General features: G+C 40.7%; 1 protein-coding gene across 2 annotated transcripts in view; it reads left to right on the top strand.

Annotated features, from left to right (window-relative positions):
* The first annotated feature begins 2083 nt into the window (after window positions 1-2083).
* LOC114654330 (myosin-IIIb) overlaps window positions 2084-19719 on the top strand; it is a 174038-nt gene continuing 156402 nt past the window's right edge. Inside the window, exon 1 of one of the 2 annotated variants that reach the window (XM_028804811.2) lies at window positions 2084-2550. In XM_028804811.2, coding sequence (XP_028660644.1) covers window positions 2449-2550 — 102 coding nt within the window. In that variant the 5' untranslated portion in view covers window positions 2084-2448. The remainder of the gene's footprint in view (window positions 2551-19719) is intronic. The other variant, XM_051929489.1, reaches the window with a different exon arrangement.

Raw genomic sequence — 19719 nt, 5'->3', positions numbered from 1 at the left:
CCTTTGCTCCTTTGTGTCCCGTCTTTCACTTATGAAATATAATGAGTCATAGCAATCAATACTATACAAGAGTTTGCTTTCCACCTCTGTTAATTGCTCTTTATGTTGGAATGCCTGCCTGGGACCTGTGTGGACTATGTATTAAGGTGACATGGAGTGTCAATGGTTTGCATTACTCACAATGACACTTCACCTTGACTACAATTGAAAGAACAACAAATAGAAATCCTCACATTGTCTCTATTAAATCCTTCATCTACTCTTTGCTAAAATATGAAGTAATTTTCTATTTATTTGAGATCTTATGTAAAAAATAAAGAAATTAACCGTTTTGATTAAAACTGGAGTTCTCTTTAGTATAATTCAATTATACATTACACACACTGCATGACTGTTATTAATTACCCCCCAAGACTATTTATTCCACGCCTAAATAGCATTACTAACGAACAATGATAAGCAGAATACATAATCATGGATTCCAGGCCACTTCATTTTATTTTTAAAAGGCGAGAATTTATTTACTTATTATTTATTTATTTATTTATTCGTCCCTGTACGATCAGTGCCAGAGCTTGGTCCGCATTGCCAGCAGTAAGTCGAACCCGTTTCCAGTGAGAGTTGGACTCCGCCAGGGCTGCCCTTTGTCACCGATTCTGTTCATAACTTTTATGGACAGAATTTCTAGGCGCAGCCAGGGTGTTGAGGGGGTCCGGTTTGGTGGGCTCAGGATTGGGTCACTGCTTTTTGCAGATGATGTTGTCCTGTTTGCTTCATCAGGCCGTGATCTTCAGCTCTCTCTGGATCGGTTCGCAGCCGAGTGTGAAGCGGCTGGGATGAGAATCAGCACCTCCAAATCCGAGACCATGGTCCTCAACCGGAAAAGGGTGGAGTGCCCTCTCAGGGTTGGTAGCGAGATCCTGCCCCAAGTGGAGGAGTTCAAGTATCTCGGGGTCTTGTTCACGAGTGAGGGAAGAATGGAGCGTGAGATCGACAGGCGGATCGGTGCGGCATCCGCAGTAATGCGGGCGTTGCATCGGTCTGTCGTGGTGAAAAAGGAGCTGAGCCGCAAGGCGAAGCTCTCAATTTACCAGTCGATCTATGTTCCTACCCTCACCTATGGTCATGAGCTATGGGTAGTGACCGAAAGAACGAGATCGCGAATACAAGCGGCTGAAATGAGTTTCCTCCGCAGGGTGTCTGGGCTTTCCCTTAAAGATAGGGTGAGAAGCTCAGTCATCCGGGAGGGGCTCAGAGTAGAGCCGCTGCTCCTCCGCATCGAGAGGAGTCAGATGAGGTGGCTCGGGCATCTGATCAGGATGCCTCCTGGACGCCTCCCTGGTGAGGTGTTCCAGGCACGTCCAACCGGGAGGAGGCCCCGGGGAAGACCCAGGACACGCTGGAGGGACTATGTCTCTCGACTGGCCTGGGAACGCCTTGGGATTCTCCCGGAAGAGCTAGAAGAAGTGGCCGGGGAGAGGGAAGTCTGGGCATCTCTGCTCAAGCTGCTGCCCCCGCGACCCGACCTCGGATAAGCGGGAGACGATGGATGGATGGATGGATGGATGAGAATTTATTTAACTGACGACAGTAAATTATAACTGCGGTTGTGTGGCGCCCCGTCCGAGGTTTGTTCGAGGCTTGATCCTCAGGCTAGCAGTACGGAGAACTGACATTAGAGAGTTAACAAATGAAAGGAATGAATATTACAATATATTTGGCAAATAATAATAAAAATGAAATAACTGCATAAACCCGATAGCAGTGCCATATTTTCGTTACTTTGAAAATATATCCAAGAGCAAACCGAAGCCTTATCCATCCTAATAGCGGGTCTTATCACACTTAAGGTGGAAATGTTTCAGGGGAAAGCTGCTAAATATACGAATGTAAATTGAAGGCAATAATTTACAATGAACTTAAATAAATATTACACTGATGTGTTTGTAAGATTAACGAATAGAGTATTTCTGTATTTATTTCAAAGACAAACATTTAGACCACCATAACTCAACGATCCACCTTAAATAATTCAATAATATCTTATATAGCTTGGAAAATGTGGGGGAGGCGTCTATTGGCTTTTTAAAAAACGATTGCAACTAAGTCTCATGTTCTTCTCTGTGTGCTGCAGTTTACATGCTGGGATGCGTACTGGTTAAATTTCATCAGAACAGCACAGTTACTCAATGTGTTCCGTTTTGACAGTTTTTAAAAGGCATTTTACAGACTCGTTTTGAATATTACAAGCTTCCTGCTCGACGCAGCTCTAAGTAATAAGCCCCCCAAAACTGACTGGCAGACGGGCAGGAAGAAGACGTCTAGTGAATGTCACTAACTGCCGAGAAGACAGTAAATGTTTTGTGTTAGGGATTGAATTTTTGGCTGGATTGACACCTATCGACAAGCGGTCTTAGACTTTCTTAGCATCCGTTTATCTGACCGGCAATGGCTGAGGAGACTCGAGAGGACTTGGCGACTCTCAGCGAGCTGGATGAGAAACGTTTGCTGGAAGCTCTTAGCACCAGATTTACGCAAAACCACATCTATGTAAGTAGAATATTTTCTGTTTGATAAGACGTTGTGTCAGATGGCTGGCTTGAAATGTACATGAAAAAATATATTACACTGTGAAAAAGATAAATTATGTTTTTGGTTTTATTAATGAAATATAAGCGGCATGTCACGATAAAACACCCGGTTGCTTGTTTGGGGTCCGGTCGGCTTTTGTTGGGCTGGGATACACGTGCGTTTTTTTGGTTAAACTGCAAACATTGGGATTAGCGTGGAGTAGAGCGAGGTGGGGCTTTACTTTACTTTAATTGAAACATGTTTTTATTGTTTATCTGAGGCTCGAGTGTGTATTATACATATGCCGAGGCCGGGTACATCTGGGAACTGTGGACACTTGAATATCATTTTAAAGCGAGCAAGTCGGCGTCGTAGATTTACTTAACACACTGCACGTGCTTGCACCTGGGCAGCACGCCATTTGGATACTTGTCCTTCTAACTATGCACCCCGCCCTTGACGTGTTAAAAGTCCTTTGACAGCCCCGCAGCGGTTAAATCTAGTGGTGTATGACTTGGGCGGCAATGACATCCAGAGCCTGGATGGGCATGCAAACAGGATCCAACAATGTAAATTAAAACAAGCCGTAAAAGCGAATACACAAGTAAGAAAACCAACACCCAAGCCTGAGGGATCTCGTCATCCAATTTCACGAAACAGTCCGGTGTGCAATTTTAGGAGTCTGCGTGATTTGTTCAGCCATAGGAATGTTGTCATACCGGACCTCGAGGAGATTCACTGGCGTGCAGTTCAGGGCCGAGTGTTTCCAGACTCAACAGGCACCGTGTCATCAGTTATGCCGAAAACGATTAACTCCTTTTAGGGAACAGATTTTTTGTTGAAATGAAATAGCACAAACATCTGCTTTTAAATTAATGGGTGTACAAACGGGTAACAACCTAAAGGGATTGATTTTGGTGATGAGACATCTTCTGGACTTGGCAAGTGTGGTACTGGCTATCAATGGACACATGCAGTTAAGTTAGTATTCAGGCTGAAAGTGCTTTCAGGAAGCAGAAGTTGTATACAATACAATTTATTTTTTGTATAGCCCAAAATCACACAAGAAGTGTTGCAATGGGCTTTAACAGGCCCTGCCTCTTGACAGCCCCCCAGCCTTGACTCTCTAAGAAGACAAGGAAAAACTTACCAAAAAAACCCTTGTATGGAACAAATGGAAGAAACCTTGGGAAAGGCAGTTCCAAGAGAGAACCCCTTTCCAGGTAGGTTGGGCGTGCAGTGGGTGTCAAAGAAGGGGGTCAATACAATACACAGAGCACAAGTAAACCTCTTGACATACTGTTTCTTCAGAATAACCCCTACTCCATTTCTCCTCCAATCCACACCATGATAGAACAATTTGAATCCACCTCCAACCCACCTGGCCTTACTCCCCTTCCATTTAGTCTCTTGCATGCACAATACAGTGAACCCTCGTTTATCACGGTTAATCCGTTCCAGACTCAACCATGATAAATGAATTTTCGCGAAGTAGGATTCTTTATTTATAAATCGAATATTTTCACAGAGTATAGAAAACCTGTTTACGACCTGCTAAATACATTTTTTAACATTATTAGAGCCCTCTAGACATGAAATAACACCCTTTAGTCACCATTACACTCGTATTACCCAATGTATTAGACAAAATAAGAGAAAATAAGACATATTCGATGTTACAAATATATTGTTATTATTGTACTGTACATTTAATTACATACGCACACAGTTCTTACTACACACACCCACTAACCTATGAAGGCTCGACCTCAGTAGGAGAGTCATCAGGTGGTGCAGTATCTTCAGCAGGTGCGTCGTTGTCTTCTTCCGCTGAAGGAGTACTAGGAGTAGGCAATGGGTGTCTGGGTGCGCGGCTGAAGAACATCTTGATAGGCAGTTGCTGGCGCTGTCTTTTCATATGCGTGAGGAGGCTTTTGTAGGGTATTGCCATCTTTGATCATATCTAAGAGTTTCACCTTCTCCTGGATGGTAAGCATCTTCCTCCGGCGCTTAGTTTCATTGTCAGAAGGCTTAGAAAAAGCAGCACGTTTAGGAGCCATCATGGGGCTTAGATAAAAGTTCTCAGAAAGAGCATGGGTAGTGACGCAAGCATGTATGTGAAAAAAATCGCGATAGAGTGAAGCCGCGGAAGTCGAAGAGTGATATAGCGAGGGATCACTGTATATCAACCTTCCTTCTCTCTATCATATCGGCTAACTCTCTCCACTTACCAGTCATACTGCCAACATTCAAAGTTCCTACCCTCAGTTCCACTCTCTTTACCTTCCTCCTCTCCTCCTGCCTCTGGACATATCTCCCCCCTATTTTTCTCCTTCTTCAGCTAACAGTAGCCCAATTCCCACCAGCACCCTGTTGACTAACAGTACTGGTGGTGGTCGTTGTTAAGCCGGGGCTCGACCAATCCGGTATGGAAATTTGTATTGTTGTCTGCATATTGATATGGCAAAATTTTACACTAGTTGCCCTTCCTGACGTAACCCTCCCCATTTATCCGGGCTTGGGACCGGCATGAAGAAACACACTGGTTTGTGCATCCCCTGTGGCTGGGATACAAGTAAACCTCAATACAGTATAAAAGTAAAAATATTACAAGTATGGAGCAGAATTTAAAACTAGGTGATTTCACATAATATGATTTGATTATATAGTGTCTTTACAATGTAATTTATGTTTAAAATGTGAGAGTTTTACAATTGTGACAACTGTTTGGTCCACTTTGGTTTTGAATCCTCAACGTAATAAAGAGGAAAAAAAAACCAACAAGCTCCAGTGACATTCAAAATGATTACTGTGTTTTTTCTTGTATCTGTACAGAAATGTGACAGAAAATGCTATAGTGGGTATATCATATAGGTAGAAAGATAAAACCAGAAATTATTTCATACAGTGAGCAGCATAATTTAAAGCCGTGGAGTCTCTGATATGGGTATGCTATGAAGGGGAGAAGTAATATATGGGATAAGAAACTGTATAAAAGTACCCCCTCGAACACTGATCATTCTTCTTTCAAAGCCTTATGGCATATTGTTGCTATATGAATTACAGTGCATCCGGAAAGTATTCACAGCGCATCACGTTTTCCACATTTTGTTATGTTACAGCCTTATTCCAAAATGGATTAAATTCATTTTTTTCCTCAGAATTCTACACACAACACCCCATAATGACAACGTGAAAAAAGTTTACTTGAGGTTTTTGCAAATTTATTAAAAATAAAAAAATTGAGAAAGTACATGTACATAAGTATTCACAGCCTTTGCCATGAAGCTCAAAATTGAGCTCAGGTGCATCCTGTTTCCCCTGATCATCCTTGAGATGTTTCTGCAGCTTAATTGGAGTCCACCTGTGGTAAATTCAGTTGATTGGACATGATTTGGAAAGGCACACACCTGTCTATATAAGGTCCCACAGTTGACAGTTCATGTCGGAGCACAAACCAAGCATGAAGTCAAAGGAATTGTCTGTAGACCTCCGAGGCAGGATTATCTCGAGGCACAAATCTGGGGAAGGTTACAGAAAAATTTCTGCTGCTTTGAAGGTCCCAATGAGCACAGTGGCCTCCATCATCCGTAAGTGGAAGAAGTTCGAAACCACCAGGACTCTTCCTAGAGCTGGCCGGCCATCTAAACTGAGTGATCGGGGGAGAAGGGCCTTAGTCAGGGAGGTGACCAAGAACCCGATGGGCACTCTGGCAGAGCTCCAGAGGTCGTCTGTGGAGAGAGGAGAACCTTCCAGAAGGACAACCATCTCTGCAGCAATCCACCAATTAGGCCTGTATGGTAGAGTGGCCAGACGGAAGCCACTCCTTAGTAAAAGGCACATGGCAGCCCGCCTGAAGTTTTCCAAAAGGCACCTGAAGGACTCTCAGACCATGAGAGAGAAAATTCTCTGGTCTGATGAGACAAAGATTGGACTCATTGGTGTGAATGCCAGGCGTCACGTTTTGAGGAAACCAGGCACCGCTCATCACCAGGCCAATACCATCCCTACAGTGAAGCATGGTGGTTGGAGCATCATGCTGTGGGGATGTTTTTCAGTGTCAGGGACTGGGAGACTAGTCAGGATAAAGGGGAAGATGACTGCAGCAATGTACAGAGACATCCTGGATGAAAACCTGCTTCAGAGCGCTCTTGACCTCCGACTGGGGCGATGGTTTATCTTTCAGCAGGACAACAACCCTAAGCACACAGCCAAGATATCAAAGGAGTGGCTTCAGGACAACTCTGTGAATGTCCTTGAGTGGCCCAGCCAGAGCCCAGACTTGAATCTGATTGAACATCTCTGGAGAGATCTTAAAATGGCTGTGCACCGACGCTTCCCATCCAACCTGATGGAGCTTCAGAGGTGCTGCAAAGAGGAATGGGCGAAACTGGCCAAGGATAGGTGTGCCAAGCTTTTGGCATCATATTCAAAAAGACTTGAGGCTGTAATTGCTGCCAAAGGTGCATCGACAAAGTATTGAGCAAAGGCTGTGAATACTTATGTACATGGGATTTCTCAGTTTTTTTATTTTTAATAAATTTGCAAAAACCTCAAGTAAACTTTTTTCATGTTATCATTATGGGGTGTTGTGTGTAGAATTCGGAGGAAAAAAATGAATTTAATCAATTTTGGAATAAGGCTGTAACATAACAAAATGTGGAAAAAGTGATGCGCTGTTAATACTTTACGGATGCACTGTGTGTCAGGCAAGTCAGTAAAACTGAAAGCCTATAGAACTATAAGGAACAACCATCTAGCAAAAGCTGTCCTATTTATAGTTTTGAAACATTTGGCCTATTGTATTCCTGAGGTTAGTTTTTAGTGTTTTAGTTTTTAATCAAAGACATATCTCTGGATTTCATTAAACATTTTTATTTATATTGTTCTATCCATCTTCACAGCCTATTTAGTACAGTTTCTCTTTTAGAGTGAAAAAAACTTACGTATGTATTGCCACTTGTTCACTATTACTAGAACCCAGTCTAAACTTTGTTTCTGCTTTGAATTTAACATTCTTCTAGAGAATCCTGCCCAATTAGAAAATTGCTCAGCATTCTTACTTCCAGCTCGGTATATGGGATCTGTGCTGACTTGTACACTTCAGGCTATTTAGACATCAGTGTTACAGGTTGGCTTCAACTTGTGTTGTCATGCAAATGACAAGGTCTGAACCTGAAGCATTATTTTTCTTCATGCTCTTTTTAGATTTTTGAATATGCCTTGTTTGTAAATGCCGGCATCACAATACTGGTAGACCAAAGATGAAGTGCATGTTCTTATTCATAGTGTTTTTAACTTGATTTGCAAATTTCAGTATGGAATGAAATGTAGCATATAGTCAAATGTTAAAGAAGGTAGCTGAAACCGGTGCCTTGTCAGTGTAAAGCTGTGGTGAGGGAAAGGAAGCAACAAAAAAAAAAAAATCAGTGAAGAGCATGACTAACATATTAAGTGTGAATTTTCCATGTTGATATTTTATAAACAGTACTTCCTTTAAAGTTATTGCTTGTAATGGCTAGCCACATTCCTTAGCTATTAATTAATTTTTTAGAGTTTGCTTTATTTTATATGTCCAAATAGTTTGTATTAAATTGGCCTTTTAGTATGGGACACATGTAGACATTGAACATTGTCAAGGAGTGTTTTAAATTCAGTGCCTTTACCCCTATGCGGTTGTTATCAAGCAGATACTTGTACTTGATATACTTTGTTCATTCCAAACTAAAATTCCTCTCTCGGTCTTTCAAAACTCGCGCATTTGTGACTCACTGACTCATGTGTACAGAACTGTGGGCGTGTGTGTGTGTGTGTGTGTGTGCGTGCGCACGAGAGAGAGAAGACAGGGAAAAACATCTTGGGAAGGCATATGGTATGTCCCAAGAGAGCTGAGTGAGGGGCAATGTTTGATTACTGTAGAGATGCATTAGTACCAACAGCAGAATCTAAGCGTTTTATACAAGGAGTGAAGACAGATGTGAGCAGAAATGCAAAGACAAACCTGTTTTACTGTTTTGCAAATGTCCTTGCAACCAATAACGGTGGCAGCATAAAAAACCCCCCCCACAAAATAGCACTTTTTGGTCTTGCACATAAAAGCTCCTGTTTGGCTTGTTTGAAAAATAATCAAAAAATTGCTGAAAATTAAATTTTAAACACTATACTTGTGGGGCTTTTTGAGTTTCAAAGGCAGTGAGGCGTGTATCACTACAGCTAAAATCTGATAAAACCATCGAAATCAGATACAGTATACAGTATATTTCAATAGAATTGGAGTGACCCAGTTGCAGTCTGCTGTTTAAACAGATGGAACTTTATTTGCTTCCAGGGGAAATTTGGCTTTTTACAGAAGCTCTTTAAATTAATAAATAATATATATTTGTGGTCTCCTACTGCTATAGCCCATCTGCTTCAAGGTTTGATGTGTTGTGCATTCAGAGATTCTGTTTTGCATACCTTGGCTGTAATGGGTGGTTATTTCAGTTACTATTGCCATTTTATCAGTTCTAGCCAGTCTGGCCATTCTCCTCTGACCTCTGGCATCAGTAAGGCAATTTTGCCTAGAAATCTGCTGCTAAGAGGATATTTTCCATTTTTTATACCATTCTCTGTAAACTTAGAGGTGGTTGTATGTGAAAATCCCAGTCAATCCCCATCTGGCACCAACAGCAATGCCATGTTCAAAGTCACTTAAATCCTCTTTTTTTTCCCCATTCTGATTCTCAGTTTGATCTTCATCAGGTCATCTTGACTATATCTACATGCCTAAATGCATTGAGTTACTACTATGAGATTGGCTGATTAGATATTTGTGTTAGCAAGCAGTTGTACCTGATAAAGTGGCCGGTGAGTGTATATAACCACACGGTATAGTCTGAACACACAACAGAATGATTAAAAAGGAAGAATATTAAAAGAAACAAAAAACTTTTGATTTGGCAGACCCGTGAGGAATTATGTAGGTGCATTTCTGTTGGTATAAAGGAGCCCCTGTAGTGTTTCTTGACATAATTTGTTGGCTGAATGTAATAATAAATAATAATAAATTTTATTTATATTGCACTTTATACTGTGTTAGTGTGTCAGTGAGAATGCACAGCATTGTTCTTAATTCAACTCCATTTTGATTTAATTCTCTCCTTTGCTGCAGACTCTGGGGGTCCAGAGTGTGTCTCATAACTAAACTTTATTTTTAATTAGCTTGTTAATTTGGTGGGCCTCTCTTGAAGTGATGTTGCCAGCGCAGCCTACCACAGTGTAGTAAAGTGCACTTTCCATCACAGAGTAGAAGATCTGAAGGATGTCACTAACCACATTAAATGAATGAAGACTCCTATGGAAAAAGAGCCTGCTCTGTCCCTTCTTATATAGTTTCTCTGTGTTGGGGGTCCATATCAATGACAGGTTGGACTGAGCTCACAAGTACTTGCAGGAGTGCACCACCTCCACATTCTTTCTCTGAATAGTGAACCAACATAGAGGCTGTTTGGTGTGGTGAAAGTCAATAACTGGTTCCTTGGTTTTGCTGAAGTTAAGCGGCAGACAATAGTTTCTGCACCAAGTAACAAAATTCTCCACCTGACCCCTATACTTTATCTCATTCCCCTTGTCAATACTCCTCACAAGTGCGGAGTGATCTGAGAATCTCTGATAAAGGGTTTATATGTATAGTCTGAGCTGTACAAAGAGAAGGAGAGAGTTTAAAGTATATTCACATTTATTGGCTAACCTGATCTATTTCTGTTAACATCAGTCCTATACTAGGATCAATTCCATCGGAATCTATAATTCTTAATAATAATTCTTTGCATTTATATAGCGCTTTTCTCACTACTGAAAATGCTTGAATTTGGCAATTTTGTGTCAATGTCATAGCTCTGAAGACTGAAGTAAAATGAAGATGAAGTAAATGCAGGGTGTTAAGAGGAATCAACGAAGACTGCCATGCACATGCTCTGTGTACTGTTATATGAGAAAATGTAAACAGTTATGTACAAATATATACAGATATTACAAACACTGAAATGTTTTCTATTAGTGTAATTATTTAGTGCAGAATAAAATTTTGGATTTAATATATTGATTAGACTGCATAGGTGTTAATTGTTATGAAAACACTTTCAATTAATCTTTAGAGTAAAAGACACCAAAAGAGGCAGTAATTTTGAGCAAAATTAAGTAAAAATTTAAGAAAATACAGTGCGCCTGGTATGTGTGTGTGTGTGTGTGTGTGTTTCTTTTGTTAGTGCATTTTGAGCTAAAATTTTTCTTTTTTTGCAGAGATAGGCTTCTTAAATTTTTTTTAAGCCAAACACAGTAATAACTAATTGTTTTGCATAAATAAAGTCAGTTCCCCATCATCTGCTTTTTACCTAAAAAAATAACTTCTATTAATAAGGGAAGTAGTTGTATAGTGGTCTCATTTTGTGTTTTTTTTTTTTTTTTTTTTCACTCAATTTCTGTTATCCATAATGCAGCCAAATTGTTAATGCTAGTCATTATTGATTAGTGATTGTTGTATTTCACAAAGGAAATATTTCAGATAATTAGGACTTCCCAAGACTATTTAGAATGACTTGGCTTCTGTTTTCCATCCTACTTTAATTTATAGAAGTAATGCTTTTAAATATACTGGAGCTGGAGAGTACTATAGCATTAGATACTGCATTTTTATTTTCCATCAGTTTCATTGCCAAGATAAAGGTTTTATTCAAAATAAGTGCATTTTAGTTTAAGTAAGTTTACATTTTAGATTGCTTTCATCGTGAGTTATATATAGCTTAAAATAGATAGAAAGTGTCATTTCATCCAATGCAGACTTTTTTTTTCTCTCTCTCTCTGTCGTCTTCTTCCCATTTCTCACCATTGTGTACAGAATTCTGTGTTGTGGCTTGACCTGAAATAGTGGTATGCATATGCAGTACAAATGGTATAATTCTAAATAAACTGAAAATTGATTAAAATACAGTAAAATTGACACCTGTGAAGATGTGAATGGACATGTTGCTATCTGTGTTCAGTACTGTTTGCCAGCTGACAGTTTAGCGTTTCATGTATTAGATGCATTAAAACATTCATGCTATAGGGTCATTATTGTCATGTATATATACAGTGTCTAGTGAAATTCTTACTATAAAATGCTAATCAACAAGCAACATGTTACCATTCTCCAGCACCGTGGTTAATAAGTATGATTACCCTACCTTGAAACGTCTGACTTGCTTACCTTATATTACTACCTTAATTTTTTTTTTTTTTATCTGAACAATTTCGGAGAATTAACATTTATTTGATTTTGTTAATACAGTGGAACCTCTAGATACGAGTTTAATTCGTTCCAGAACTGAGCTTGTATAGCGAATTTCTCGTATCTAGAACAAACTTCCCCATTGAAAATAATGGAAATCCAGTTAATCCGTTCTGCACCCCAAATATATTAACATAAAAATCAATTTTCCTAACAAATAACACTGATAAATTATATATACTGTAGTCTACCTTTAATAAATAACACTGGTAAATAATATAACTGATTATTAAAAGAATCAAAACAGGTGTCCAAAGTGCAGTAGAGCATTCAATAAATCTTTAAATAAATAATCCTTAAAACAGTTGTGAAGTGGAGGTTCAAAATACACAAGAATAACAATCCTTTAACACGAGGTTACAACGTCAAAAGGATGCCGTCTTTAAAAAACAGATGACAATCCCCGGTGCTTCTTCTCTGTTAGCGTCTCACCTGCGGGCTCTGCAACAGGCGAGACACTCTTAATGCAGCTGACCTTCTCTACACCGTCCTGCTTCAGCTGTTTGGCTCGCCTGTTCAGCTCACTGTTCAGCTACACGCGAGCCTGCACTCGCTCACCCGCACGCACGCACGCCTGCCTGCCCCCCCTCTCCCTCTCCCTCTCCCTCTCCCTCTCTCTCTCTCTTTTCTTTTACTTTTTCTCCCCCTTAACCGGCTCACGCTTCTCTATATATGCGGGGAGGACATGGCAGCTGCAGCCAATCAGCCACAGGAACAATCATGGATGTGGGCAGTTTCCCACCTGTGCACTTAAGTGAGAAACGCAGACACCGCAGATCGCGGCTCGCAACTGCTACCACGCCCCCTTGCTAAGCCGCGAGCTATACCCACAGCCTGGCTCGTGGCTCGTTACGCGAGCCAATGCTCGTATTTAGATCTGAATTTTTCGCTCATACTTTCCTCGTATTTTGAATTTCTCGTATACAGAGGTGATCGTATCTCGAGGTTCCACTGTACAACAAAAATTGTTCTTGCTTGGTGGGTGTGAAATACCTCAATTCTCTTTCTTTGTCATTTCCCCTTATAAATGTTACCATAAACACAATATCAGTTAGTGGGGCACAGTTGAAGGGTTCTTTTTATTGACACTTAGTACACTGTTTGTGATAAGGAACCTGACTGAATGAATAACATCAGTCTCCCTACATTTGATTTAAACTTCCTTTAACCAATAACTACTTCTGATTTATTCTTCCTTTTTAAAGACAATAATACAGAAGAGCACACTTCCTACAATAAAAATGATACAATTACAATACAATGCAATTTATTTTTATATATCCCAAAATCCCACAAGTGCCACAATGGACTTTAACAGGCCCTGCCTTTTGACAGTCCCCCAGCCTTAACTGTCTAAGAAGACAAGGAAAAACTCCCAAAAAAACACTTGTAGGGGGAAGAAAAATGGAGGAAAGAGAGACCCCTTTCCAGGTAGGTTGGGCATGCAGTGGGTGTCAAAAAGAAGGGGGTCAATACAATACAATATACAGAACAGAACACAAGTAATCCTCAATACAATATATAGTGCAATAGAAATATTACAAGTACAGAGCAGAATTCAACAGTAGACGATATCACATAATACAATTTGGATTTGTTCAGAGTCCTGGAGACCTTGGCCATCAAGCTGCCTCCCCCTATTGACCATTCCACAGCTGAGTCCATGCTGGGCCAGCCAATCTGATGAAAGAACCCCTCTACCCGATGATTCTTGCAATCCTCCATCAGAGATTATTTTACCTAATAATAAGATGGATGTATTGATGAACTTTTACTGGATTTATGCTTCTTACTGAATTCTGCCAAACTTGGCCAAGACAAAACACTAGAGTCATCAATTCTGAACACCCTACCAATTCATAAATTGGCTAGACATGAGTGACTGGGTATGTGTTTGTGTCTCTCTCTCTCTGTGTGTGTGTGTGTGTATCTCTGTACTTTGCAGTGAGCCAGTAAGCCCATTCAGAGATGGTCTCTGCTTTTTTGTGCCCAGTACTGCCTTAATATTGAAAAATAAACAGCCATGTAAAAATTAGAGTTACATGTATATTGTGGAGGTTTCATGAGAATCTTTTTTATTTTTTTTATTCTTCATTCACTAGGGGGCTTCGCTCGCCAACCCCTGGCGTTGGGGCATGACAAAGAGTGAGATGTATGAATTAGATATAGAATAGTGTGCAGGTTTGGATGATGCCTATATAAATACAAAATAGAGTGTTTGGCATAGAGTAAAGTTTTATTGGAATATTTCTCTGTATACAACATTAGTAGTAAAGATGGTGTCTTGTCTTTGAATGAGCCTTCCTTGGCATGGATCATTTTTAACTTTAACTTTAATGTGAGATGAACGTCGAACACATGAGAAGGCAACATAATGTTGTCCATGTCCAAAAACGGGTTCAGAGAGGTAGATGCCAACTTTGTCCATGGTTTGTCCTTGTGATTTGTTGATTGTCATGGCAAATGCAGGTTTAATGGGGAACTGTCGGTGTTTCAATGTAAAAGGTAATTACAGGTCAGAACTCGTAAGGTCAATTCCAAGAATGAGAACAGTATTGTTAGCATGTGAATCTGAAATAACTGTTGCTTGAATAACATCGTGGGTTATGGTGTTGACGACTAACCGTGTGCCATTGCATAAACCCTGTTTAGTGTTAAGGTTTCCTAATAGCATGATTATTGTTCCGTTTTTAAGGGTAAGGTTGTGTTGTGGTCATCCATCCGGGTTAATAGTGTTCAAATATTGTAAGGGTAAATTCAGATGTTCATTGTTGTCATCAGAGTCAACTTTGTCAGAGCTTAGAAAGAGCCGTGTCTCTCCAGGAAATAATGAAATGACCTGGTTAATAATGTGATTAACATTAATATTTTTTGGACATAATATAGTGCGTTGTGTTAAGCACATATGCGAAACCACTATGGGCCATTGCCTTTTGGTGGCCTGATATCTACTCCGGTAGATGCAAAAAGCAAATGAACTATTGTAGGATCTAATGCAGTTCATAAAGTTTTTACTTTCAGGCACATCCTTAGTTATAAGCTTCTGTAGATATTCAGGATATGAATGTAAAGGAGGCTTTCTAATCTGCCCCTTTTGACAACAACGTGTAAATTCATTATTTGTATTGCCAGTTGTTTCTTCTGTGAAGTTAAGTGAATGACAATGATTGCAAATGACATTCATTAATCCCAATGACTCTTCCTCAATAGTGGACTCATTATTGAAAGCGTTGTCAGCCAACTGGCGTAAGCGTTTAGCAGACGTCTGGCGTTGATGTCTGCGACGGGCATGTTTTGCTTGTGGTGTTTGAGTGCCGCGTTGTTGCATGTCCATTATTTGTGACGCGCTATTTTTGATTTTTAATTGATTCGCCTCCGCTTTGCGCAAAGTCCGTTTCACTCTACGTCGTGCATTGTTTGTATCGTGCCTTGTCCGTTTTTGTATGTCGGTCAGTTGAGCTTTCTGCTTTTTGAGTCCCGCTTGCTTGTTTTCTGGCCGGTCATATGCGCGTTGCTTTGCTCCCTTTTTTGTATGTCTGAGTCGCGAGCTCTTTCTTTTGAAATCGTGCTTGTTTCGATGCAGCACTTTGAGACGCGTACTGTATGCATCTACGTTCAATGTGTCTGTTCATTTGGGCACGTCTCTGTAACGGGGTTACTCGAGCTTTGAATTTTTTGATCCGAGACATTTTTTTCTCACGTATTTTCCGAAGCGCGTTGTATGCGCCGCCGTGTATTGTTTTGGTTTCATTCGTGTTCGTATGTTTGGTCCCGTTATCCGATCCGAATCGTTTTGTACCTGTGACCGTGTATGCATGACTTGTTTGTTCCTCAGCGTGCGAAATATGTATAAGTAATAAGGAGGATCGCACTCACTGTTAATATGGAGCCTTTTCTCCAGTTGAACGGTTAATAGTGCTTTATTTTAATGAGATCCACTTATGCTGCCTAGTGTGAAGGTTTTGAGATGACGTATGTTTAATATGGACGTTTCCTTTAGATATGTGGCTTTGGGTGTCACTTCTTATTGATTTGGGGGGGGGGGGGTGAGGATTGTTGTTGCGCGCGCGTCTTCTTTCGTTTTGTGTTCCAGGGGCTTGTTGAATCCCCCTCTTTGTGTGTGTCCCGTCCGTTGCTTGTAGGGTGTGTGGGGTGGTTTTGTGTTCTTTTTTTTTGTGTTCCAGGGGCTTGTTAAATCCCCCTCTTGGTGTGTATCCCGTCCGGTGCCTGTAGGGGGGGGGAGCCTTGCCGTTGTGCGCGAGCGTCTTCTTTTTTTTTGTGTGCTAGTTTCGTGTGCAATGGGTTTCGTGCGGTGCCTGCCTTTGACTACATTTTTCTTTGCCTTTTCCCTTTTTCTGTGCTTGCGGCGTCTCATTTCTTTGTCCTCTTGTTTCTTTGCTCACTCCTTTTTTCTGTGGTCTTGTCCGCCTCTCGCGGCCCCTCATTCGCCTCTCGCGGCCCTTTCTTGCGCCTGCGCAGTACGTCTTTTTGCAGCTACGGCCCATGGCTGGATGTGCCTGCGTCCATCATCCGGTTTAGCATTCTCGGTTAGTAATATGGATAATATTTTGATACAGTGTCAGACTGATTTACTACCTTGACCATTGTTAGTATAGGTTGATTGCTATTAGTGAGAGTGTAGCACTGTGCCTAGTAGCAAAATGGTACTCCTTTTAGAGCTGATTTCTGAAAGAAGCACCATGCTGCAGATATTAACCTTGTATATTTTCCAGTGGCACTGTGCACACATGTACTTCTGCCCTATGACAATTTATACAATGACAAGTTTCAGTATGCATGTAGCAGTAAATGCACATGATCTAGAGCAAGAACACTGATAAAAACTAACTCTCATTAGAGATTTTGTTCAATTGTAACGTAATTATATGTTTTACAATTTCATAAAACATGTTCAGCACAAATACTTTGGAACTGGCATTAATTTAGACCCAAACATGAACACACTAATTATGTGCTATGTTCCATCCAGCATAGGTACAACAGGAACTAATCTATTTTAGGTGTAGAAGTCTATACAGTTGTAATCCATATTACTAATCCATATTACTAACCGAGAATGCTAAACCGGATGATGGACGCAGGCACATCCGGCCATGGGCCGTAGCTGCAAAAAGACGTACTGCGCAGGCGCAAGAAAGGGCCGCGAGAGGCGAATGAGGGGCCGCGAGAGGCGGACAAGACCACAGAAAAAAGGAGTGAGCAAAGAAACAAGAGGACAAAGAAATGAGACGCCGCAAGCACAGAAAAAGGGAAAAGGCAAAGAAAAATGTAGTCAAAGGCAGGCACCGCACGAAACCCATTGCACACGAAACTAGCACACAAAAAAAAAGAAGACGCTCGCGCACAACGGCAAGGCTCCCCCCCCCTACAGGCACCGGACGGGATACACACCAAGAGGGGGATTTAACAAGCCCCTGGAACACACAAAAAAAAGAACAGAAAACCACCCCACACACCCTACAAGCAACGGACGGGACACACACAAAGAGGGGGATTCAACAAGCCCCTGGAACACAAAACGAAAGAAGACGCGCGCGCAACAACAATCCTCACCCCCCCCCCCAAATCAATAAGAAGTGACACCCAAAGCCACATATCTAAAGGAAACGTCCATATTAAACATACGTCATCTCAAAACCTTCACACTAGGCAGCATAAGTGGATCTCATTAAAATAAAGCACTATTAACCGTTCAACTGGAGAAAAGGCTCCATATTAACAGTGAGTGCGATCCTCCTTATTACTTATACATATTTCGCACGCTGAGGAACAAACAAGTCATGCATACACGGTCACGGGTACAAAACGATTCGGATCGGATAACGGGACCAAACATACGAACACGAATGAAACCAAAACAATACACGGCGGCGCATACAACGCGCTTCGGAAAATACGTGAGAAAAAATGTCTCGGATCAAAAAATTCAAAGCTCGAGTAACCCCGTTACAGAGACGTGCCCAAATGAACAGACACATTGAACGTAGATGCATACAGTACGCGTCTCAAAGTGCTGCATCGAAACAAGCACGATTTCAAAAGAAAGAGCTCGCGACTCAGACATACAAAAAAGGGAGCAAAGCAACGCGCATATGACCGGCCAGAAAACAAGCAAGCGGGACTCAAAAAGCAGAAAGCTCAACTGACCGACATACAAAAACGGACAAGGCACGATACAAACAATGCACGACGTAGAGTGAAACGGACTTTGCGCAAAGCGGAGGCGAATCAATTAAAAATCAAAAATAGCGCGTCACAAATAATGGACATGCAACAACGCGGCACTCAAACACCACAAGCAAAACATGCCCGTCGCAGACATCAACGCCAGACGTCTGCTAAACGCTTACGCCAGTTGGCTGACAACGCTTTCAATAATGAGTCCACTATTGAGGAAGAGTCATTGGGATTAATGAATGTCATTTGCAATCATTGTCATTCACTTAACTTCACAGAAGAAACAACTGGCAATACAAATAATGAATTTACACGTTGTTGTCAAAAGGGGCAGATTAGAAAGCCTCCTTTACATTCATATCCTGAATATCTACAGAAGCTTATAACTAAGGATGTGCCTGAAAGTAAAAACTTTATGAACTGCATTAGATCCTACAATAGTTCATTTGCTTTTTGCATCTACCGGAGTAGATATCAGGCCACCAAAAGGCAATGGCCCATAGTGGTTTCGCATATGTGCTTAACACAACGCACTATATTATGTCCAAAAAATATTAATGTTAATCACATTATTAACCAGGTCATTTCATTATTTCCTGGAGAGACACGGCTCTTTCTAAGCTCTGACAAAGTTGACTCTGATGACAACAATGAACATTTGAATTTACCCTTACAATATTTGAACACTATTAACCCGGACGGATGACCACAACACAACCTTACCCTTAAAAACGGAACAATAATCATGCTATTAGGAAACCTTAACACTAAACAGGGTTTATGCAATGGCACACGGTTAGTCGTCAACACCATAACCCACGGTGTTATTCAAGCAACAGTTCTTTCAGATTCACATGCTAACAATACTGTTCTCATTCTTGGAATTGACCTTACGAGTTCTGACCTGTAATTACCTTTTACATTGAAACACCGACAGTTCCCCATTAAACCTGCATTTGCCATGACCATCAACAAATCACAAGGACAAACCATGGACAAAGTTGGCATCTACCTCTCTGAACCCGTTTTTGGACATGGACAACATTATGTTGCCTTCTCATGTGTTCGACGTTCATCTCACATTAAAGTTAAAAATGATCCATGCCAAGGAAGGCTCATTCAAAGACAAGACACCATCTTTACTACTAATGTTGTATACAGAGAAATATTCCAATAAAACTTTACTCTATGCCAAACACTCTATTTTGTATTTATATAGGCATCATCCAAACCTGCACACTATTCTATATCTAATTCATACATCTCACTCTTTGTCATGCCCCAACGCCAGGGGTTGGCGAGCGAAACGAGCAGGGGGCGGAGCCCCCTAGTTCTTAAAGAATCAATTAGATACTTTATAGGAACAGAAAATCTATATATAAAAGCCACAACATCCTTACTGAATCTCTTTGTACTTGAAGAGAAAAGTGCAATCACAGGCAATTTTACTAGTAGCAAGGAACTAAAATATGCAAAATGTAATTGTAAAATAATGCAGTTTATAATATTTTTAAGTGTTAGGTATAAACTTTTATAGTATAAAGGGGAAAAAGAACAGAGCAAGATTTCTCATGTCACGTCTATGCAATTCAGTGTACTGGGTTTTCACAGGAAGTGATACTATATGTGATGGTTGTTTTTAA

Source organism: Erpetoichthys calabaricus, chromosome 7 (assembly GCF_900747795.2).
Source record: "Erpetoichthys calabaricus chromosome 7, fErpCal1.3, whole genome shotgun sequence".
NCBI classification, from domain to species: domain Eukaryota; kingdom Metazoa; phylum Chordata; class Cladistia; order Polypteriformes; family Polypteridae; genus Erpetoichthys; species Erpetoichthys calabaricus.
Note: the sequence above shows the minus strand (reverse complement) of the source record. Positions and strands in the feature narration are given on the sequence as shown.